General features: G+C 55.1%; 1 protein-coding gene across 4 annotated transcripts in view; it reads right to left on the reverse strand.

Annotated features, from left to right (window-relative positions):
- KCNK3 (potassium two pore domain channel subfamily K member 3) overlaps nt 1–22879 on the reverse strand; it is a 37937-nt gene extending 15058 nt beyond the window's left edge. Inside the window, exons 1-2 of one of the 4 annotated variants that reach the window (XM_057558235.1) lie at nt 22413–22879; nt 21954–22016 (exon numbers count right to left, since the gene is read on the reverse strand). In XM_057558235.1, the coding sequence (XP_057414218.1) occupies nt 21954–22016; nt 22413–22695 (346 nt within the window). In that variant the 5' untranslated portion in view covers nt 22696–22879. Of the gene's footprint in view, nt 1–18000; nt 18215–21953; nt 22017–22412 lie in introns of those variants that run through there. The other 3 variants (XM_057558236.1, XM_057558237.1, XM_007191418.2) reach the window with 3 other exon arrangements.
- Nucleotides 22880–24442: the final 1563 nt, after the last annotated feature.

The raw sequence follows: 24442 nt of genomic DNA on the forward strand, positions 1-24442 counted from the left end.
AAAAACTTTATGGGGTAGATATTATCCCCACTTTCCCTATGAGAAAACCGAGGCACAGGAAGTTTCCCTAACTCATTCAAGACCACACAGCCAGTGAGTGGCTGAGTCAGGGTACAAATTCAGACCTGTTGCCTCGTGCAGCCTAACCAGTATTAGCTGATTAGATGCTGCATCTGGAAGGCAGGTGCCTTGGTTTTGAGCCAAGGAGACTGAGCTGAGTGGCTGGGTGACAAGGCCACACAGGTGTGTGGCAGAGCCAGGGCGAGTCCTGCTCTCTTTCTTCCACATCCCAGTGGCCTCCAGGGTCTCTGGGCTGGGGTCAGGGATCTGGGTCCATGGCCCATCTAAGTGAGACCTTCATGAATTGCTCTTCTTAAGGTTGTTCTGGAAAAGTCATGGCAGCTTGTTCCCTGTCTGTCAAGCACGTGCTTTCCCCAGCTATGATGCTTCCTCTTTCCAGCCCTTCTCCCAAGAGGCCAGATCCAAGAGTGTGCTGGGTCTCCCCAGAAGACGCCCTCCACCGGCTCCAGCCAGGCAGGAGGTGGTGGGAGAGCTCAGAGTCAGCCCTGGAAACAGCTAAGGGGGGGGCATCTGGAGAGGCTGAGTGGGCAGGAGGGGCCCCAGGGAGGCTGCAGCACTTGGCTGGTCTCGAAAAATCAGCTGGAAAATCACCAAAGCAAAAATGGCTTTATTCCCTCTTAGCTGGCCTTGATTAATTAATTGAACAAATATTTCTTAAGCACCTACTACTTTGTGCCAGGCACCAAGCTGAGTGCTGGGAGAGGATACGAAGACGGGGATGGCTCAGTCTTGACCTCTGGGAACAGAGACAAGCCAGTGGGCAGGTGAGAGAAGACTGTCCCTTAAGTGAAGAGTTATCCCTGGATGTGGGGAGTCTATGTCAAAGGGACCCTTCTGTGATGGTGGGACTGCAGGCACCCAGAAGCCAGGAGTCAGAGGCACAGCAATATTGCCAGTGCTCCTGCGGCTGGGAGCAGGGCCTCTGAAGTGCCCCTGGATATGGGGAAGCATTGTTCAGGGTGGTGTGAACCCCTGGCTGCTGCACAGAGCTGCTTGGCCCTGGTTGTCTCTAGAAATTGGATGAAGGTCAGTGTCTGAGGCCATACTCTCTCTCTCTTCCTCCTTCCTCCTTCTCCTCTTTCATCTTCTCCTTCTTCTTCCTTTTCCGTCTTCTCCTCTTCTTTTCTTCCTCCTCCTCCTCCTTCTTCATCTTCTACCATTTACGTTTTTTTTTAAAGTATACTTTTAATTTTAGACCAATGTTAGATTTGCAGCGTTATTGTGAAGCCCTGCCTTCCTTTTCAAAACACTCGCAGCCTCTGGTGATGCGTTGCTGGCTGCTGTGTTCCCACCGCATCCCCACTGCCTTCTTCCTGTTCTGGGCCACAAGCATCCCCTTCTCTCAGCTCTGCACACAGCATCCATCTCTGCCACTCACTTGGCCTCTTGGCAGACGCTGCCTGGCATATTTACCCACCTCCTTATGCACAGTGATGCCTCTGTGAGCAAAGCTCCTTTCACTCAAGTCTGCCTGTGCAGAGTGGAGGTTGGGGGCGGCGGCCCGGGGTGAGGCTGGGCCCTGGACAAGGCTTTTGAGAGGCGGTCAGGGCCCAGGTCTGGTCCCCTGCGCGGGGACTCGTCTCCTGGCCTCCCCTCTGTGTGGCTGGGTCTGGGGTGGCAGGTGGGAACCGGGAGGGGACGGAGTGTAAGAGGAAGGAAGGGGAGAGAAAGAGGGGACAGTCACAGGCCAGAACAGAGCCTGTGCTTTCGCTGTTCCTAGCGCACCTACTAATAACTGTAACGGTGTCGGGAACTCAGCCACCCTTGCAGCAATCTTCTCCAGTTCTCACCATGATTTTCACGGTGGGCATTATTAACTCCATTTTGATGAGGAAACTAAGGCTCAGGTTAAATACTACTTGTCCAAGGTCATGCAGATAAAAATTGGAAAAGCTAGGATTCAACCTAGATCTTTTTGCCTTCAAAGTCCAGGCACTTTCCGGTGTCCCTGGGACCGTTCACTTTGCGAATAGAGCGTAGAAAATGTGTCCCGCTGGTCATCATCCTAAGACCACTGGAAGCCCCTCAGGGTAGGATCTGGGTCTTAAGAGTCTTAGGGCTCTGCATCCATCCTGATGGCATCCTGCCAAAGACCCTCACTTCTGAGCCCCTCCCCTGCTTTCTGCCAGCCTAATGAACCCAGAAGTTGAATGACCAGTCTTTTCTGTCCCAGGGAACAGCTCCCTGGAGGTTCTCTTTAGAGATTCCTGGGATGCTTCAGTCAGGCCCGGAGCCAGACAGAGCAGGAGGTGAGGAGAGGAGAGCTGGAGGGCAGGGACCCAGGGCCCCCAGGGAGGCTGTCTGTGGTGGACATGTCTGGGCTGGCTACCCACTTCCTGCCTCTTCGGAGCTGTCCTGCAACAACCCTAGTTAAGGATGGGCCCAGGTAGCACCTTTGTACCATGTGGCCCTGGACTACGGATTGGACTAGGGATGCATACCTGATCTAAGAGGACCTAAACGCTCAGCTGGGTGGACCAGTCAGGTTGTCTCTCCCAGGGATTGTGATGAGGGCTGAGGGGCTGGGTAGTTTTGGGGAGCTGAGCTGCAGGGTTACAAAGAATTGGGTCCTAACTGAGACCAGGGTGAACCAAAGCCACATGCAAGTCGGGGTTATTGGGGAAGAGAAGCCAGAGTGAACAGGAACAGCAGGGACAGGGATGGTGTGGCCTGAGAGAGATGGAGAGAGAGGCCTGGGCTTCTGGCTGCGGGTCTTTGATACCAGCTAAGTGGTGCTGTTTCCTTTCAGAAGTCCCCTTTTACTCACACAGGTCCAAGGGGGCACGGTGCCCTGGCTAAGCTCCAGCCGCTCCAGATGGAGAAGCCAGGCTCCCAAGCACTGTGTCCCAGGTGTGTCTGGCAAAGTGAGCAGCGCAGCAGAAGGGCCCTGGATGAGTCTGGGGAGACCCATATGGGCACTACACACTATAGCGTTTAGGAGCATGCCTGTTGAATCCACACAGCGGCCCTATGTGGCCCACTGGGCAGGGGTGGCCTCCATTCGATGGCTGGGGACACTGAAACCTGGAAAGGTTGGTGTCCCGCACGGAGTTGGACCTGGGACCCAGGCCTCCTGACCGCAGGCCTGCTGCTTCTCCCATAACCCACACTGCCTCTCTGATCCCCTCTCTTATTAGGTAGCTGGGTGACTTTGGGGTTAGAAATACAGTGTGCAAAGTACCTAGTACAAGGCCTGGCATGTGGAAGGTCTCAGGAGGTGGGAGCTGTTGTTAATATTACGTTTTAAAGCACAACTCTGAGCTGCCACTCACCACTCAGAAGCCTTCCTTAGTGCCCAAAAGGCACACAATACATTCTAGGGGTTTCCTGGCCCAGCACGTAGGCTGTGCACAACCTAATGCACCCCCAACCTGGCCTGCTCTCTCCTGGCTCCCCCAACACTTCCAGTCCCCTCTGCGCCTCACCTCTGAGCACTTCCTCATGCTGCTGGGCTGCCTGGAGTTCCCTCCCTCCTCTCTTCCGTCCTCCAAGGACAGGCAGCTCCAGGGCTGCGTCTTTCGGGACACCCTCCCCTGTCTCCCTGTTGGAAGAATGGCCCCTTCTTCTGCCCCTGCCGCTCTCTGCCAGGTATTAGGTTTTGCGTGGAGGTGGGTGCCTCTCCCACTGGCCCACCTTGCCCGGTGTCTGTGGTGGATTCCCAGCGGATGCATGAAGCTGGTCTGGATGCATGGGTTGGGTTTGGCAGGGAGGCCTTGGAGCGAGCGTGGCCCCTGTGGGCTCTGTCTCCATCACCTGCTTCCCACTCTCCTTGCTGGTCATGGCTGGTGGCCCAGACAGCTCTGGGCTGGCAGGGAATTTGGGAGTAGATGCCAGGAGATGTGAAGGAGGTTTTTCTTAGGCCCAACACCCTGCCCAGGGCTCAGGAGCTCAGATGGTGTAGGTTGGCACAGTGCCCAGGAGGAGAGGGACTCCAGGCAACAGGGACTTCAGCCTGAAGCCAGCTGCCAGGACCTTCTCTCCCTCTGAGCCAGCCTATAGACACGGTGTCCTCACCCCTACCACTCACACGTGCATGCGTGCGCACACATGCACACACACACACACACACAAACACTCACTCACTCTAATACCCCGCATGCCCCCCACCATGGCCTCTTGGCATGACCCTGTCCACCATCCAGGGCACAGAGTACAAGAACCAGGGTGGCTATAGGGTGGACACACCCAGGAAGCAGGAAAATCTGCCCTTCAATAAAAGGAGAGGAGTCCCCTACAGGACTTGGCCTCTGGGCCCCCCGCTGTTCCTTCAAGTTCCAGGCCCTCAGGGATCTAAAGAAGCCACCAAACACAGCTCTTCCTCCACACAGGCCTGGACCCAACCGAGAGGCTAAGATTCCGCCCCTCTCCATGGAAACACACTTCACTCAACCCTGGGCCCTGTCGGAAATGCTCCTTAGGTGGAATGAAATGAGGCTCAGGCCATTGCTTCTCGGCCGTCTTCAGTGGAGACACAAGCAGGTGTCCCCATCCTTGGGACACTGCCCTTTACACAGAGACATGGAAGCAGACACTCACACCCCGCCAGCCTGCCTCCCGCTGCCTGACTCACCCCGGGCTTGTCACCTCTCCTCTGACCTCTGATTTCCCAACCTTTTCAATTAGCTCTGCCACTCCACCAGCCTTGCAAGTTCTCCATCTACACCGTTGTTCACAGCCCAGAATCTCAGGAGAGCCCGGCCAGGCTGGGGTATAATTGGAGAATGACTTCCTGGCTCCTACGGCCTATAGAGGATGCCTATTCATGCAGGGGTGTCCCGAGCTTGCTTTCTATGGTGCCTAGAGCTGCAAGCTGCGTAGAGTCCCCTGGACCCAGGCAGTGTCCCCAGGACCCAGCCCTCCCCAGCTACTGCTTACAGCGCTGCTGTGCCTTCTCCTCCGTCCACCCCCATGTGGAATCTGGGCAAGCTGGCTTTCTCTGCCCTTGACTTTATTCAAATGATTAAATGACTCTGTCACTGCTCCCTCCTCCCCAATTCAAAATAGTCTTAGCTGAGCTTTATATAGTGCTTACTATGTGCCACTGCTCTAAGTGAGCTAATATATGTTCCTCTTTTATTCCTCTAAAACACCCCTATTCTGTAGGTACTACTATTATTCCTATTTAAAGATGCAGGAACTGAGCCACAGAGAAGTTAAGTGACTTGCTCAAGGTCACACAGCAAATACTTGGCAGAGCGAGGCTCTCCCCATACTGCTTCTCCTGCTCTCTCTGAGTGTTTTGCTCTTTTCCTCCAACTCCCATTTCAGAGGTGGTGAGGCCTCCCCTCCCAAGGCTGAACCCCTAACTGCATGCTGCCTCAGCCTTGGGCTTTTCTTCCTAACCTTTCTCCTGGAGGCCCCCCATTTGAGGGTATTTAAAATTGTCCTCTGCTAATTTCTCACTATTTGCCTCAAGTCTTCAAAAAAGGAAAGGGAGGGAGACAGGGAAGGAGGAAGGGAGGCAGGCCCACCATGCCCCTGTTGCTTCTCCCCTCACCCATCAGGATGCCCCTGCTTCACCCACTAAGACTACTCTCCCCAACAGCATCAGGAATTTCCTGAGTACCAGGCCCGGTGCCCTGTGGGCAGGGCTGCCCTAACTACATGGCACTCTGGGACCAATTAGAAAAGAAACGGGCCCCTCTGGGTGGATGCAGCCCCTGGGAGAGTGCATGGCTTGGTAAGCAGGCTGGACTTCAGCAACCCACACCCATCAGCTGGATTCTTTTGGACAGTCCATAACCTGGACAGTCATACATGGCGGTCTTGGCTGTTGGCATCCTCATTTTCCTTCATATTCTGGCCATGATCAGCCCTGATGGCCAGTCCTCCTCCTCACTGGAAACCCGACCCTCCTGCTTCCCACTGGTCCTTTGCAGTCTCCCCTGCTGCCTCTGCTTCCTTCTCCTGCACGCTGATTTTAAGAGTGGACCAAGATTCTGCCTGGGCTGATCTGATTCTGGTTCCAGGGAGGCCACAAAGGCCTCGCCTCCAGCTCTGCACCACACTGGCTGAAGCACGAGCACCCAAGCCTGGCTGGGCCACCAGAACCCATCCCTCCCACCATGTTGGCCTCTCTGTACTGCCTGATTCCTAGTAATTCCTCAGTCAACCAGGCTGAACACCTTGCCTTCCCCTCTTCTTCTCCCCCCAGACCTAGTCCCAGCCATTCCTCTTTTCCTAGTCCTGCCCTTTCTTTCTGTTCCTATAGCCACCCCCTAGGCTCTCATCCTTTCCAGTCTGGACCTGGGGAGCCAATCCGAACTGTCATCCCTCGCTAACTTCCTAATCTTCCTCACACCTACTTCCAGATTACACTCCATTCTGCACTTGTCACTGCTCTGCTCAAAACCTTCCACGACTCCCCATTGCCTACAGGGAAAGAAGCTCACACTTTCAACATGCCTTTCAGCGTCCTCCACCATATGTCCCTGACGTTCTTCTCCAGCCTTAGCTGCTGCACCGTACCCGAGGAGAGGGCTTTGGAGCTAACTCTTGGCAGTGCTTTTCCACAGCTAAGCTCTCTGGAAGGCTGCTTGGGGGGGGAGGGGAGGGGCTAGGGGAGGGGTGGTTCTGCCCTTGTCGCACTTCCCACCATCCCCTGCCCCAGCCCAAGCCTTTTCATGGCCACCAGCAGCCTGACAGCTGCCCTTCACCCTGGGCGGCCTGGATTAGAGTCCAGCCAGACTGAAAATGTGTAGGCAGGTCTTAGGGGGTGGTCAAGGGATGAAAGGAAGAGGAGCCTCTCCCAGCCTGCGAGTCACTCACGCTGGGAGACAGGCATGGCTGGGAAGGGGTTAGTGGGACAGCGGGGGCAGCATGCTTGCAAGGGGCGTCAACCCCAATACTCCCTTAGATTTGTGCAACATTTCAGTTTATCACTCACTTTCTGAGTGAGACGCAAGAATCACTATCACTCACCCCAATGAGAAATGAGGAAGCTGAGGCTCTTGCTGGTGAGGTGACTTGGTCAAGGTCACAAAATGTGCAATGTGTGCATCAGAGGCAGGATGGAGTTTCAGGGTGGCGGGGGGTGTCTTTCATGCCAGCCCACCTGCTCACCCCAGGCTGGATCCAGGCTTTCTGCACAGCAGGAACCTCCCTTGCCGTCCAGGGAGGGGTTGGTTAACTCTGGCACTTGGTGGGGAGCCCTGGGGGAGGGGCTCATCTTGCCCTGCTCCATTCCTGGCCCGAATTGGCACCAGCACCTGGGAAGGGCGGCCAGCCAGCCACGTGCCAGTGTTACTTTAAAAATAAACCAGGGAAGAACGTGGCTTAAAAATAACCCTGGGGATGTGTGAGGAGCTAATTACTACTGCAGCGCCCAGTCAGGGCTTTGAGGAGCGCGCCTGGGCCCCGTGGTTCCCTGTGTTGTGTTCCCTCTGTCCGTCTCTTCCAGTTGGGGGCTGGGTACCAGGCCCTCCTAGAGCAGCCGGGGGCAGACAGGGCCTCAGAGCCCTGAGGGTGGAAGCTGGAGGCGGCTCTGGGCATCCTGGGCGGCCTCCCTCACCTCGGCCAGGACACGGGGAGGCGGGGGAGGGAGGAGAGCACCCAGGCCGGGAGAGAGCTCCGACAAGAGTCTCTGGGCCTCACCCATGTCTTCCCACTGGAACCAGCCAGGCTCCAAAAGGGACTCTGAAGTCCTGAGCGCCCCCTTCTCCTCTGCATGTGGTGTTGGCAGCCAGATGGCTGGTTTTGTCGATTACACCTCCCTATTTAGGACCCCTGAACCCCACCAGTCATTGTAACTGTCTCCTGAGAAGAACTCGGAGGCCCATCTTGGCCCATCGGGGTAAGAATGCGCGGCCCTCCTGGCTGCCCCCTCCTAGTTGCTTCCACAGACATCCCCGGCCTGTGAGCTCGCGTCTCTGGACCCTCAGTGCCGAGAGGGCTTGGTCTGCTGCCCAGCCAGGCCCGAGGAGCCCCCAGGCTCTTTCCCCAGTGGCGGTCAGGGAAGCAGGAGCCACGTGCTCATCCCGCAGGCCAGATTCCCGCAAGGCTCTCAGAAACTCTTGCAGATCCCCTACCTTCAGCGCATCCTGAAGTGACAGGGAGGAGGGGACACAGGGCCCAGCAGAGGACGCAGCCGAGGACAGACGTGCAGGATCAAAGAGAAAAAGCAGAGCTTTCCCGGAGGAGGGAGGCAGAGGCCAAGACTGCTGGAAGCTGACAGAAATGATCAAAGGACAAGGATGGACGGGAGGGGCGGGGGAAAAGAGCAGCCAGGAGACGCAGGCAGAGCGACAGTTGGGGGCAGGGGCTTTGGGGTCAGACAGGCCTGGACTCAGGGCCCTGGCTGGGTGCCCTGAGCCAATAATCTTGCTGGGCCTTGGGCCTCATTTGCATAATGGACATAATGATGACTACCTCATGAACCTCTGCAGGAGGAGGTTTGTAAAGCATTTATGAAAAGACCTGAAAATGGGGAGCTGGGAAATTATTTGTTCCCTCCCCTGCCTCTACTGGGATCTGGCCCCTCTGTTCCATGTCAGGCTGGTCAAATACAAAGGATGCCCTACCACTCTCTCCTTCCCATGCTCCTGGAACAAGCTGTTCAATGTTAGTTACACCATGTTTTCATGGTCAATGTCTCCAGTGGTCACCACATTGCCAAACACACTGGTTGCTTCTCTGTGGTCATCTGACTTGATCTCCCAGCAGCAGCTGGCCTGGTTGACAGTTCCCTCTCTCTTAAAACAACGCCTCCTGGCCTTGGGACACTGCACTCCCCAGGTTTCCCTCCAGTGTCCTGGCAGGTCCCCTTCCTTGCTTGACCTCGCAGTGCTGGAGGAAAGGCCTGCCCTGGGCTCTTCTCTCCCATTCTCCCCTCTCCCTGGCTGATCTCATCAAGCTGCATGACTCTAAATATTATTGCCATCTGATAACTCTTAAATTTATATCTCAGCTTTGACCTCTCCCTTGAGCTACAGACTTGTCTGTCTAGCTGCCTTCATGGATTTGTAATAAGCATCTCAAAATTAACCTGTATGTCTAAAACAAGAAGTCTGGAATCTCATCTCTTTAACAAACCTTTTACTCTCCGAATTTTATTTCCCATCTCAGTAAATGCTTACCTTCCACCCAGTTGCTCAGGTCAAAGATTACCGCTGATTATTCCCTTCCCCCTACTCCCATAGCCCTCTGGCTCCCTCCTTTCCCCCAGCACATACAGCCTATCCATCAACAGGTCGGACCAACTCTGTCTTGAAAACACACCCTCAATCCACCTCTCTTTACAGTCTCCACAGTCTCCACGTGAGTCCCATCCACCACCATTCTGTCTTTCAAGTTACTCAACTGCAGCCTGACGGGTCTCCCAGCTTCCCTCTTCTACTACAACCAGCTGACCTCTAGCAGCCAGAGGGAACTGGTCAAAATTTAAGTCATGGGCTTCCCTGGTGGCGCAGTGGTTGAGAGTCTGCCTGCCAATGCAGGGGACACGGGTTCGGGCACTGGTCTGGGAAGATCCCACATGCCGCGGAGCAACTGGGCCCGTGAGCCACAACTACTGAGCCTGTGCGTCTGGAGCCTGTGCTCCGCAACGAGAGAGGCCACGATAGTGAGAGGCCCGCGCATCGTGATGAAGAGTGGCCCCCGCTTGCCGCAACTAGAGAAAGCCCTCGCACAGAAACGAAGACCCAACACAGCCAAAAATAAATAAATAAATAAATAAAAAGAACTTGCTTCCTTTAAAAAAAAAAAATTTAAGTCATATCACACCACAACCCTGCTTAAAACTTTCCAGTGGCTTCCATCACATGTAGAGTAAAATCCAAATTCTTGACCATGGCCTCCATGGCCCTGCAGGATATAGTCCTCCCACGCTTCCACCCCTTCGCTCAGCGCGCTGCAGGCACACTGCCCTTTCTGCCCCTGTTCCTCAAGCGTGTCAGCTCTGGCCTACCTGGGACTTCACATTTGCTGTCCCCACGCCCCGCCCCCGCCCTGGAAGGCTCCTCCTTGACCTTTGCATTCCACAGACCCCCTCCCTGGAAGGCTTTCCCAGATCGCCCATCCCTCCTCTCCATCACTCTCTACCCCATTCTCTTGTTTTACTGACTCCTGGCACTTGTCACCATTGGGATAATTTTTTTTTTTTTTTTTTTTTGTGATCACATAATGTAGTTTATCGACTATCTGCTTCCTCTGGAATGTAGGCACCATGAGGACCAGGGCTGAGTCCCTGGGACCCGGAACGGTGCCCGACACATGGAAGATGCTCAGAAAAAGAAAGAAAATGGAGGAATGACTGTGTGGGTGCTGGGGGAGCAGAAAGAGTCAGGAGGACTGAGTTTGAAGACTGGCTCTGATATCGCACTGCTGGTGGCTGGGGCAGGCCACGCCCCATCTCCCCCTGCACACTGCCCTGGTCTCAGTCTCCTCATCTGGAAGAGAGAAGGGTTGGGCTGAATTGGTGATTCTCAAAGAATCTGAAGGACGCCAGGAATTGCAGTAATGCCATCCACTGCCAAGCTGAGCCCTTATACTGCACGAGCGTGCTGGCGTCAGCACCCTGACCTGACCCCATTCCAGCCAAAGGCTGAGGAAGGTGATCGTATGCTCTGCAACACACACATATCATGTAATGGCCCAAGAACATTTTGAGATATCAAACCATTGTGAGGACCCGTGCGGCTAACTCCAGCCGCTCAGAGGTCTAGCAGGTCACTGGTCTAGGTGGGATGTTGAAGGCTGGTCCACGAGCAGGACCTTAGCTCCCAGGGCCCTGGAAGCCTCTGAGCTAGCCGAGGGCCTGGATTGTAGGAACCGCCAGCCACCAGTGCATTCATCCCGGGCCAGCTCAGGTCCAGGGGCAACCTGGGAAGAAAAACTATCTGCAGCCTCTCTCCTGGCTACCCTCCTGCCTGAAAGTGCTGGCTGGGGTCAGCAGGCTCTCAGCACCACTGCTCCTCCCACACCCCATCCACAGACTACTGTGGGAGCTGCCAGCTGTTAGGGGGCCCCCCTTTCTGGGTGGGAGGCTCCCGCATTCCAGCTGTCCCAGGGGTTGGGGCAGTGGACTCGCTCTGCTGATAAGCAAGGCTGCGGCCACAGTCAGAAATGCTCTTTCCAGAAAGGGGTGACTTGGAGGTCCTGGACAAGGCTCTATTCTTGGGACTGGACACAGAGGAAGTCCCTCCAGGGCTCAGCCATCATGGGGTGAAGTGGGGACAAAATTGTAATCCTGGGTAGCGTGCATCTCAGGAGGGGCTGGAAGCAGAGGCCAGGAGTAGGTCCTGGCCGAGCTGGAGTAGAGATGGTCCGAGCTGTAAGGGGCTCAGACATCACCAGCCCCGTCCCTTGCAGACAAGGCCAGGGTGGGATGTGACTTGCTGTGGGTCTCACAGCCAGGTAGGAGCAGAGAAACAGCAGAAGGGTCTGTGTCCCCCACTTTCCTTGGCTCAGCTGTGCTACAACATCAGTCACAGCTCTGAGAAACGACACGTAGCCCACTGACGATCCTAAGGGGCAGATAGGGGATGTCAGGGCCTCTTTGGTGCCCAGGGAAGACAAGTGCTTAGGAGTCTGGGGCACTGAGCTGGGCACCCAAGAGAAGGAGGGCTGCCACTGGGTTTAGGTCCAGGTTTCTCTTCCTCTGGCCCTGCTTGGAGGTAGACCAAGGACCAAAAGTAGCCCCGGAGGGTCTTCCTCTGTCTAGCCCTCATGGTGGAAAATCCACGATGCAAGGTCATGCTGAAGAGGGGTCACGCTGGCTCAGCCAGGCCAGAGCCCCCCACTTTGTTCCCAGGTGAGTGGTGCTCACACAGCTGAGGGGGTGACCCCTTCCCTGGGGTCATTTGAGAGCTAAGCCATGGAGGAGCCACCTGCTGTCCCGTGACCCCCACTGAGACCCTCTCAGTCCCCTTCTCCTCTGGGAGGAGTGGGACCTGCCCTTCTCCTGGGGCCACCCGCTGACTCCTGGGGCCTCTGCCACCTGGCTCACCCCAGGAGCTTTGGCTTGTGAACTCCAAAGATTCTTCCTCAGCTGCCCCTTAACTGTTTCTCAAGCCCCAAGGAAACCCAGAAAGAAAATGCTAGCTGCTGGCTGGCAAGTGGCCCAGCCTCCCAAGTACAGAACGCTGATTCGAACAAGCTCTCTTCTTTCCTGTGCTTCCCAAACCTGGCTGCAGATTCCCCTCACCAGGGAAGTTTTTAAAACTCACAGCCTCCTGGGCTAAGCTCAGGCCCGGACACCCATTGCTCTGGCTCCAAATAACTACTGCTACGGGGACCAGCGTCCGACTCAGCATGCAGGGGCCATCTTCCCTGCCCTCCCCCGCCCCGCACGCCGGGGAGCAGGTGAGTTGCCAAGTCACCCCCAACCAGGCCCTTCTCTCACTCACTGGCTGTTCTTAAGAACCATCACTCTATTCTCATTTCTAGTCTCAGGTTTCCCTCCTGTTCAAATGCATGCAACTAAGGCCACTCCATGACGACTGCCACCCCCTGCCCCCCAGCACCATCCTCTTCACCCTCCATAGGCCAACACCCATTTCTACAATGCCCCAACATCCGGACCATCCAACCCACCTTCGGCTACAGGGGGCCAGAGCACTCCTCGGGGGAGAGCTTGGTTTTGGGGTTGGAAGGTCTGGACTTGACTCCTGCTTCCACATTCACTGGCTCTGGATCACGGGAAGCGATCTTATGTTCTCAAGTCCAGTTTCTTCGTTGACACCTACATCTCTGGGTTGTTACGAGGTTCAGGAGAGATACTGTGTGATACCAAGTGCTTTATAAAGCGAGTGCTGGGCCTGCTTTACACACCCCTGCTCTGCCGATTGCCAGCAGCGCACCTGTGCGGGCCTGCCCTGGCCCCTCGGAGCCTCAGGGTCCCCTTCTGTAAAATGGGAATTGTAATAGTGCCGCCTTCATAGGGTGGCTCTGAAGATTAAATGAGGTAATACATGTAACGGGCTCAGCCCAGAGAAACCTCCCAGTGAATGGCAGCCTTGGTTCATGACCGTGGAAACTGAGGCAGGCTCTGTGGGGTGTGGCGGCTTCATGTCATGTCTAAGATCTGGACAGAATAGGTCCAGGTGAGAACAGATCTGCTGTATCGATCTGAGACTTGCTCCTGCCTGGAACCACCCAGCCCTGCCTGCCCCCAGGACCCTGGGGAACTCCCCTACCCCGGTGGGAGGACAGCCCCGTCCTGGGGGAGAGGGCTGCCTCCTGTCTGAAGCCTGGCATCACCCTCTTGGGGCTGTTCAACTGGGGCCTGACAGTTTGGGTCTCTGGAGAGAGCCCCCCAGACGGTCCTGTGGCCAGCGGGCTGGAATGCGCCTCTCCGGATGTTTCTGAGATGGTTATTTCTGCATCGGAGCTGTGGTCAGGAGAGGCCCTGCACATTCCTGAAGAGGGACACTGAGTCCATGCCAAGCCGTGCAGCAGGGGCCTGGTGTTGTCTATGCAGAAAATGTCCACAGAGCAGTGGGGACAGTATTATCTCCTTTAGCTCAGTGCTGTCCCAGGGCCTCCCAAACACCAGCCATAAGCCTGGGTTTGGTCTAGGCTCCAGAGTGGATCTTTGGTCCAGAAAAGGAATCGTGGAGAGGGGAGGAAGTGAAAGCACTTCCTGGGGGCTGGCTGAGGTCTTCTGGGTGACCAGGGTGGGGCTGAAGCGAGATAGTTAGGATTCAGGTTGCCATTACCCTCTGGTTCAACTGGGGTCATGAGGCACCCACTAGTTCAACTGGGGTGACCCACTGGTTCAACTGGCATGATGGAGGCAGCTGGTGGTTCAGTTGGGGTCATAGGGGCATTCCATCCTGATCCCTGGTCAGGGTCCAGGCAGGAGAACACAGGTTGGAGTCTATCACTTCCCTCCTCCAGTTCTTGTCAAATCAAGTCCACCTGCCAGAGTCTAGCACTCAGCTCCTTCCAAGGTTGGCTCCCCCCACCTTTCCTTGGGCAGACTTATGGCCCCAGCCTAACTCATGCTGCTCCCTTACCCCGGAAAGCTCTCACTGCCAGTCTTCACTTACTAGAGTTCTCATTCTTCATTTAAGCCTTCCTCAGGTACTACCTGCTCCAGGAAGCCTTCTCAGATCCTTATTCTGAGTTACTCCACTAGGATTTAGCATATATACCATTTAACTTGTGGTTTCAGGATTCCACCGGACCAGGGGCTCCTTGGGGAAGGATCTGGATCTTAGTTTTCTATTCTCTTGGTGCCTGGTATAGTGTCTGGCACTCAGAAGATCTCAATGATTTTTAGTAAACTAAAAATGAAGTTTGGTAAACCTGAAATGAAGGCTAAAGTCAGTACTATTTGGAAGGTGACCCAGAGGGTCTGGGGGTCCCCAGGACACTGATGAGTCCCACTTTGGGTACTCTAAGTATCCAGGTTGCCTCTTTGAAGATCAAGAATCAAAGTATCTCAGGGTTGGTAAGAACCTTAAAAGTCACTTATTACGGTCCCCAGTGTGATATATGGGTAGCGTGATGATCTTTTTGATGTGTCAACTTGGCTAGGCTAAAGCTCTGAGTTATTCAATCGAGCACGGATCCAGGGGTTGCTATGAAGGCATTTTGTAGATGTGATTAAAGTCCATAATCAGTTGACTTTAAGTAAGGGAGATTATCCTAGATCACTGGGTGGACCTGAATCAATCAGTTGAAAGACCTTAAGAGGTGAGCCAAGGCGTCCCTGAAGAAGAAGAAACTCTGCCTGTGAACAGCAGCTTCAGCCCAAGCTGGAGAGAGTTCCAGCCTGTCCTTCCCGATGTCCTGCCGTATAGATTTCACTCACCTAGCCAGCAACTACCATCACACCATCACATAAGTCGACACATAAGTCTATATAAATATATATATATATTATATATATATTTATATATATTATATAAATATATATAAATTATATATTATATAAATATATATATTTATATATATTAAATATAATATATATATATATTTCCAGCTGGTTGTGTTTCTCTGATTGAACCCTGACTGGTACAGGTGACCTCTGCATCTACTTCCTCTGGGGCAAACCAAAGCCCTGCCCCAGCCTCAGAGGAGGGTCCACCAGCTCTGAGGCCATTGGCCCTGACATTCCATGACCAGATTCCTAAGGACTTTTCCAGCTCTACACAATCTTGTTCTTAAAACCACAGTCCCCACCTCATGTCTGTTCTCAGAAATCAGGTCTCCAGGTTATTTAGATCCTTGCTACTCAAAGTGTAAAGCACAGATCAACAGCATCAGTGTCCCTTGGGGGCCTTGTGAGAATTATAGACTCTCAGGCCCCATCCCAGACCTACTGGTTCAGAATCTGCATTTAAACAAGATCAACCAGATCGTCAGAGATGACCATTGGAGAAGTACTAATGTAGAGAATTCCGTATTGCTGAGCTAGCCTTCTCTAGTTCCCCCTGGGGAACACTCCTCTGTACAAATGGGGAGACTGAAGCCCACCAGGGTAGTGCCTGTGCCTCTCATGAGTAGGGGGAAAGCAGAGAGAGAGAGAGAGAGAGAGAGAGAGAGAGAATGATTTGTCTAAGGGGAGAGAAAGAACCCAGTTTCTAGTTCCCAGGCCAGGCTCCTGCCTTATATTCCCTGCATCCATACACTCCCTTCACAAAGGCGTCCCTGTGTGTCACTGGAAGAGGCAGGAGTGGGAAGCAGGGTGGTAGGAGCTGGCTTTGGTGAAGGGGGAGCGTGGGAAGTCGGCCCCAGCGTGGTAGGGACCCCAGGGGGCCACAGAACCAGGAGGACCAAAGCTGTCGGCTCCAGGTAGTAGCTGAAGCCAGCTATGGAAATGGGAAAGTGAAGGCGTGACTGCCGCAGTAGGGGCTCGGGGTGGCTATAGGTGAGGGGCAGGTCTCCGGGAGCCACCTGGGAGCTGCCTGAGCATGGGCAGTTTCTGGACAACGGGGAAGTGTGGACAGACTGGGAGGTGGCCGTATCAGCTGCGCCGGTGACTGCTTTACGACAGGCATTTGTCACGTGCTGAGGACCAGAGCCTAACAGAGGGGTCAGGAGGGGGCCCCAGGCAAGCAGGACAGGCCGGCTGGCAGTCTGCTTTCTTCTCTATGAGCCTGGGGGTGGGGTGGTGAACAACACGGAAGGAGGCATCAGTAAACAGGGTTCCCTTCTTCTCCAATCAGAATTTTAGCTTCCACACTGTAAAATGAGAGAGGTGGAGCTAACTGATTTCTCTTTGGGCTAAACGCTCTACCCATAGTCCTGAGGATGTGATATCCTGAAGCTGAGGTCACAGCTGAGTGCCCTGCATGACGCTGATACCCATCCTCCATTGTTTGTGACATTCATATGAGAGGGACAGCAGAGCCTCCGTGGGGAGCGGGGGGCTGCACGACTCCATGAGAAGATACTTCCTGCAGTCCCGGGGGGAAGCCCTGTTACTGTCATTTTATATTTGTAGGGTCCTGGGCCAATTTCTGAACCTCTCTGAGCTTTTCTTTCCTTGACCATAACAGGCTGATAATGCCTGCCCTCCCAGGGTAGTTGTGGGAATGCAGGCGGTGAGAAGTGCCTGGGACAGAGCCTGACGTGTTATAGACACGGCAGTTCCCTGCATCCAAGGCAGGGGTGGGGTGGGGAGGGAGGGAGTGCCCATCCTGGGTCTCTGCTGAGGTTTGCCTAAACTCATCATGATCTCAGTCAGAGCTGGGTCTCTTCCCTTGCTGCTGGCTGACGGCAGGGAAATCGTTTTTACATTTTTTTTTATTACAAAATCAACTCACAGATTTACCGTTTGTGCTGCCAGCTGAAAGCTGTTTATAGTGGTGATTTGCACTACATTCATCTGTGCTTGTTTATGTTTTCTTTGAAAATACTTATTGTGTTTGTCCTGTCCCCACTGTGGCCAGGCATGTGTCTTCTATTTCTGTCCTATTCTGGCCCCCACTCCCTCCATGTCTCTAGTCCCCAATCATGACGTCTGGGAACTGGACGTGCAGGCAGGAGGCATGGCAGCCAGAAGGACCTCTGATCAAATACGTCCACTTCGTGGATGAAGAAACTGGTGGTCATAGAGGGCCAGAGGCTAAGCTAAGTGGAACTGGAACTTTTGCCTTCTTGCTCCAATCCAGGACGGGTTCTCCTACCACTGTGCGCCTCACTCTCCCTCACTGGTTTGCTGCAGGGTCTGCCGGCTCAGAGGAGGGAGCGCTGCCCCTGAGCTTGGATGTCAGGCAGACTCTAGGCATGAGTGAGGATCTGGGAAGCCTGGGATGGGGGAGTGAGATTAGGAGGATAAAGGGAAGGGTGTGGCAGCCTCTGGTCCCCAATCCCACTGTCCCCACCTGTTAGGAAGGAGTAGAGGTGCTGTGGTCATAGTAATCCTTGGGAAACAGAGCAGTTCCCTTCTGTAGGGAAAGTGATAATACATGAGAAATAATAACACTTAAAATTGTAGATACTGTTTATTAAGTACATACTCTGTACCAGGCACTTCTTTTACATTATCCCATTTAATCCTAGGAGGCAGATATTATTCTCCCATATAGTAAATGACAAAGCAAGTTCAGAGAGACTAAGTAACTTGTCCAAAGTGACACAACTAGTAGCAGGCGGTGGAGGTGGCGAGCGGAGAGGGGGCTTGAGTGATGAAGCCAGGCACTCGGGCTTCTAAGCCAGCACCCATGTTCGTACGCCGCCCTCAGGAAAGGCTGTGCAGTTGAAGCAGAAGGGTGGTCTGTGGGCAGCGAGGAAGGAAATACTGACTGAGGGTGGACAGTGGGACTGTTTCAGGCTGGACTGCCGATCCATCCCCGGGGAAGTCAAGAGAGTACTGGGAACAGCCGAGTGATAAGCGGACGGAGGCCCTGGTGCTAAGAGCAAAGTGGGGGTCGTGAGGAAAACAGGCTGGGGTGATGGAGAGATCTTTAGTCTAGGCACCCAAAGGGTTGTACCTGCGACTTGCTGTGTGAATTTGGGCAAGTCACTCACCTCTCTGGATGCTTGGATGACTGCTACTGTCTCCTTTCACTCTTTTATTTGAGGACTCTGGGATTTTTGGCGGGTGGCAGGTCACTTCTATACTTTCCTCCTTCTTGGAAAGATGTAAGAATACAGGTTCCCTCATGAGCTACCTGCTTGAATTCACAATCTAAGGATTCCCAGGCCATGTGGTGGGCGATGGGAGCCTGTGCTCTGCTGGAAGCTGGGGAGAAAGCAGAACAGAAGGTTTTCTGTCCCAGCTCCATCAGCTTAATCAATCACCTGGCCTCTTGTTGCCTTAGAGCCACAAGGAATCCAGGGACCTGCGGTGGGAGAACGGGCACCTGTGAGCCCATGGCAGTCTCCGGGAGGGCCTGGTGCTGGGCACAGCTGTGGCGCGTGGTCTAGGTTGGTCAGGGGCCAGGGTGCAGGGGAGCAGAGGCTGGCTGTAGCGTGCTGGAGCCAGAGGCCCTCTCTTTCTGGGGAGGGTTTTGCCAGAGGAAGAGACAAGTCTTGGCTACTTGGCGTCCCCAAAGTACAAGGGTCTGGGCTGGGTTCTTGAAGTAGAGGAAGAATTGGTAAAAAATACAGGGCATGGGACTCAGAGAGGCTCCACTGAATCTATACTTTCAAGTCACAAGGCCATGGTGAGTCCTCTACGGTCAGAGCCTTAGGTTCCACCGCTGAAAAACGAGGATAATAATGCCCATCTTGAAGGGTTGGGGAGAGAACTGAATGGGAATATAAATGAAGTGTCTTGTATACAGCCTGCCAAAGAGTAGTTAATAAATGGTGGCTGCTATTAGTATTGTTGCCGTTGCTGCTGTTAATAATAATAATAAATAAAGAAGCAGTCTGCACAAGTGCAAGGAGCGGGGGCCTGCGAGTCAGGTTTGACTACCCTATTCCCATCACCTCTTTGGTTCCTTCTCGGTAAGAGGAGGGGGTGGCACCAGCTGATCTCAAGGCCCCTTCCTGCTCTGACAGCCTCCAGGCTATGAATAGATGTGGCTGGGGCCCCGGAGGAGCCTAATGACTCAACAGCTAGAGAGGTTACGCTTTCCCAAAAAATAGTTTCCGTGAGTTTCCGTTTGCATTTGATGAACTTAGGGCCCAACAAAGGAAGGGTTTCCTGTCTGGGAGACTAGGGACGAGGGAGCTGGAGGAATCCTCGCAGATAGTGGAGACTGTGACTAACCAGGTGAATGACTAACTCAGACCCTGCTGACCCTCAACCAATCAAGGCTGCCCATGAGCGCCCTGCAAGCTGGCATGATTGAGCACGTCTTGGCCATGCCGATCCTGGCTGGCTTTGGGCTTCACAGCATATGGAGGCAGAGGAAGCAGCCAAGAAACCAGCAGGGGAAGGAACACTGGGCTTAGAGTCAGAAGTCCCTGCTTCTTGCTCTAACTAACTCCACTGCTCACCAGCTGCGTGACTTTGAGGGAGTCCCTTCCCCTTCCTGAGCCTCCATGCCTTCATCTGTGCAAGGGAGCTAACAGTACCTGCCCTGGCAACTTCCCTGAGCTATGAAGGCTGAGACTCAAGAAATGAGATGAAAGTGCATTGCGATCACGAAGGCACTGAATGAACGGGAAATTTTGTCATTATTCTATCCCAAAGGGATTCCCAGTCTCTCAGGAGACCCGTTTGGGTCCCCAAAGGGGTCAGGTGGACACAGACTGCTGCCTTTGGGTTTTGGGTCAAGATCAGTCTAATATAGGGCCCTTTCCAACCATCTGATCACAGCCCAGAGAGGTTTTTCTTAGATCTGAGCCCATATGGACAGCTCTCAGCCAGGTGTCATAGCCAGAGTGACAAGTGACAAAAAGCCAGTGATGGTTGGGTGGGGCAGAGTGGGCAGTGCCAGTCTAGGGCCCCCACAGAGCTAGGGTAGCTCTTTGATGCTGTCTTTCCTCTTGCCAAGCTCCTTATAAATAAAAAAAAATCATCAGAATCACACTCTGTCTGCCTCTACCCCCAGCTTTTAGCATCTCTCTTGGTGAGGACTACAGGCAGTTTGGGAAACGGCAGGGATGGAGGGGAAGGATGATGCCGTCTCATTTCTGCACACCTTAAACTCATCAGTAGCATTCTCTGAGTGTTCCTGTGTATTGCTGGGTACTGTGCCGGCACTGGGAGCACAGAGATGGCAACCACAGGGCCCTGCCCCCATGGAGGTTAATTACACCCCCTGTGGTTAAAGAGACAAAATACACCCCCTGAAATGTAAATAGCTGTGCAAAACAGCCTACACTGTGTCACTCAGGTGGTCTTGACAGTAAGTCCTGCAGTCATCCAGAGCCAGTGGCCTGGGATGGTCTGGAAGACTTCAAGGAGGAGATGGGATTTGAACCAGACCTGGAAGGTTAGCTTGGACAAGATAAATAGAAGACAGAGAAAAAGGCATGCCAGATAGGCACACTTCAGGGGTTCTCAAGGGACAGTTGGGCTGCAGTGGAGAGATCATGTCAGTAAGAAGTGAGAAGTTAAGTTGGACATAGAGATTGCAGCCAGGTATGAGGTCCTGAAAATTTGGGATGAGGAGCATGGATTTATGGATTACATGGGCAGCAGGGGCGCATTGAGGGCTTCTGAGGAGGGTATTGGTATGGTCAGAGCTGTGCTTTGGGGAGATTCTTTCTGGCAGCATTATCCGCGGGAGCTTGCCCTGAGGGGGAATGAGGCTGGAGGCAAGGAGGTCAGTTGGGTGGTTACTGTGGAGCTGGGCACCAGGATACTGGGAAAGATGGGGGCACACACCAAGGGTGTGATGTGTGGGGAGAGAGAGAGGGAAGGTCTAAGGATCTGCAGTGCTCCTGAAACCATGGCAGGCGGCAGGGAGGTGGGAGAGGGGAGGAGACGCGGACAAAAACCCAGTCTGGGCCTTCCCAGGAAAGCAGGCCCCTCTTTGGGCAGACCTGAGTCTGACCATCCTGCACTAAACTCACAGCATCAGCAGGACCCAGAGGTGCCCCCACCTGGGCCACATCCACTCCTGGGGTCCTTTTCATCATCTTCCAGAAACCACATAGCATAGCTCCCTGTGGTCTCCAGAGAGCAGCGGAATCTCGGGACAATCCTGCAGTGGACAAACTGCAGGGACGGCGTCCAGTACTGCCTTTTACCCCTCTCGGCTCCTGTTGACTCCCAGGAAAACACTGCCATCTTGTCATGGGCTATGCCAAATGGCAATGAGCCCGTGGGAGCTCAGCCAAGGCTAGGAGGAGGACCAGGGAGAGGAGAAGGAATGGGAAAGATGGAGGAAACAGCTCCTGGAGGCATCCTAGTGAGCTTTGGGGGAAGGTGGGCTGGGAGCACATCAGGACTGGGAGGAGGCCTCGAGATCATTTCAGCCAACCCCTCATTGTCTGGAGGTGAACTTGAGACTCAGGCAGGGGAAGGGACTTGCCCAAGGTCATACAGCGGGACAAGTAATGGAGCTGGGCTGGAATTATAGTCTTGGGAGTGGGTAAGGTGTTTATTCCTGTTTGAACACCTGAATAGCACATCAAGGGCCTCACTGGAGATTCTTTCTGGGATATCCACTTGTGCGCTTTGTGTGTGTGCCTGTGTATGTCCTGTGTGAGCTTGTGTGTGTACCTGTGTGTGCACCTGTGCCTGTACTGTGAGAGAGTCTGGGTGTGTGTGGCCTCCTACACTGAGGTCTGCCCTGGCTGGAAGAAGAGAACTGGGGCCATTCCTGTGAGGTGACTGTTTTCCTGGGACAGCAGTAAAGAAGGCAGACAGGGCTGGATCTGGCTTCCAGCACCAACTCTGCTGCCCTAAGAAAATTAAAGGCACTGTCTGGCAGAGCCTAAACTCCTGGAGCTGGGCACACACGTGCACGCAGACACGCACACACACACACACACACACACCCCAAGAAGTACTCATAGCCACAGTTATGGAGTGTTCCAGGCACCCAGAGTGGCCCCGTGTGCCTCAGAGTGCCAAGTACCTGCATCCACACGTTTCCCTGAAGCCCCAGTCGGTGTAGACACGCTGGGGTCCGGGAGCCGATCTGCAAGGACACGGAGGAGTCGAGCGTTCCCCACCACTTACACTCGGCGCCCTGCTCCAGGGCCTGGCGCGGCCACACCCCTCCTCCCCAGCCGCCGCCCGTCGTTCCTGCCCCTCTCACACACTTCAGAGTCCCCTGGGGCCCTCTCACAGCCTGGCAGGGACAAGTTAGGGCTGGCCCTGCTGGAGAGTCAAGTCCGGAGCCAGGATTCGACGCCTCCCCCGAGCCCTGTCCCTACGGAGCAGACACGTCAGGCTGAACTCGGGTTTCTGGGAGCGCGGGGTTCGGCGCCTAGACCCTCTCCGGGGGAACCCCCCAGCTCCAGCCGGCTCCAGACTACCCCAGAACCCGGCGCCCAGCCCCCGGGTCCCCGCCCCCCGCCCGGCGAGTAGTTACCGATGGTGGTGATGACGGTGATGGCGAAGTAGAAGGAGCCGGCGAAGCGCCACTGCACGCCGGCCTTGTGCGGCTTGAGGCGCAGCACGACGCGCTCGAGCTCCTCGTAGCCGCCCTGGCTGAGGTTGTAGCGCGCCCGCAGCTCCTGCTGCCGCAGCTCCAGCCGCTGCCGCTCGATCATCTCTGGCTCCGACTCGAGCGCGTCGAAGACCGCGGCGCCCACCAGCAGGTAGGTGAATGTGCACACGATGAGCGCCAGCGTGCGCACGTTCTGCCGCTTCATCGTCCCGCCCGGGCCGCCGCCGGCTCCCCGGCGCCCCCGGCCCGCGCCCCGGCTCCGGCCGCCGCTGCTGCTGCCCCGGAGGCGGCCTGGGGCATGGCTGCGCTCGCCGCTCCCCGCGCCGGGCACCCACTCCGCGCCCCGGGGCCGCAGCCGCCAACGCCGCCGCCGCCGCCGCCGCCGCCGCCGCCGCCGCCGCGGAGCTGTCCCTTCAGCACCACCCACCGCCCTCCTCCGCCCGGCCCCGCTCCCGCCCCCCGCCCCCCGCCCCCCGCCCACAGGCCGCCTCCTCCCGCCAGCCCTCCCGCCCAGCCAAATAAGGACTGGGGAGACGCGCCGAGGGAGGGAGGAGGGGGGGCTGCCGGAGGGGGAGGGGAGGGGGAGCGACGGGAGAGCAGCGGAGAGACCGGGCAGGACAGAGAGAGAGGGAGAGACCCAGAGAAAGATAAGTAGGCAGAGAAACGCATATAACTACAGAGGAAGAGAGAGAGAAAAAGAGTCAGAAGGGGGTGTGACAGACAAGGAGATAAAACCAGAGGTAGACTCATAGACACAGAAAAAAGAAGAGGCAGGCAGCAAAATACAGAGCGAGAGAGGCACAGAGCGAAAGATGGAAACAGAAAGAGCCGCAGGCGAGAGACAGAGAGACCTGGATAGCAGGAGATAAACCGACGACACAGAAAAAGAAAAGCAAGGAAGGGGAAAGGAACTGGGCCAATCAAGCCTCTACGCACCCCCCCCCCCATCCCTCCACCAAAATCACAACAGGCTATAGCTGGACGGGACCTCTGGCCTTGCTGTCCTGCCCTTTACTATGTGGCTGAGGAACCTGAAGCACAGAGAGGTCCAGTGCCGTGCAAGGGCACACAGTGAGTTAGTGTCAGCACCTGGACTCAGCCAAGCTTTCCCTCCTCCCAGGCCATAGGCCCTCCCCTGTGCCAGGCTGCTGGCTGTCTCAGAAATAGGAGGGCACAGCTGTGGACCGGGCACACATGGGCCAACACCCAAGGGAAAGCCCTGCTCTCGTGAAATGTGTCCCTTCCTAGGTCAGCACAGCTCCTGGAACTGGCTGAGGAAGCACAGGCTGGTAGCCTAGGCCACTAGCACCCAGTCCTAGGGTCTCCTGCTCTGCTCCCCAGGGGCCTTCGAGGACAGGCCTGACGTCTATGGCCCCTGTCCTGCACCAGCTGGCCAGGCTGGGCTTGCGCTGGGCTGCCAGGGATAGTACTGGACACCACCACGGGGCATCCCAACAGAACTGGGATCTAACTGAAATAGGGTGGGTGGGGGAGGGGCCCAGCTCAGGCACCTCGCTGACAAACTGGAGGAGCCAGCAGACCTCCTCCTACGCCTCAGTTTCTTCATTTGTCAACATGGTGCAATGGTGGTGAGGACGACAGGCTGTGGGACTTCAGAGTCTTGCTTCCTTATCTCCTCGATGAGGTGACACGGCAGATGATCCCACAGGCCCTGCTTAGCTCCAAACAACTCCAGACTTGGATGGGCTGAGTGAGCAGAATGACTGGAATGCAAATTCCACTGCCAAGGAGGGTCAAAGAGTCCTTCACAGGACCCTGGCATGGGCCACGAGGAGAGACATGGGAGAGGCCCCAAGACCTCTGAGGGTGGGCTCGGGAGGCAGCCAGCCAGAAGCAGGAGCACCATCTGCCCACATCCTGGGCTGACCTGTCACTGCCAGTCACTACACTGCTTCTCCCAGGAGTGCCCCCAACTCATCCCTTTCTTCCAC

This window comes from Balaenoptera acutorostrata, chromosome 12 (genome assembly GCF_949987535.1).
Source record: "Balaenoptera acutorostrata chromosome 12, mBalAcu1.1, whole genome shotgun sequence".
Taxonomy (NCBI): Eukaryota; Metazoa; Chordata; class Mammalia; order Artiodactyla; family Balaenopteridae; genus Balaenoptera; species Balaenoptera acutorostrata.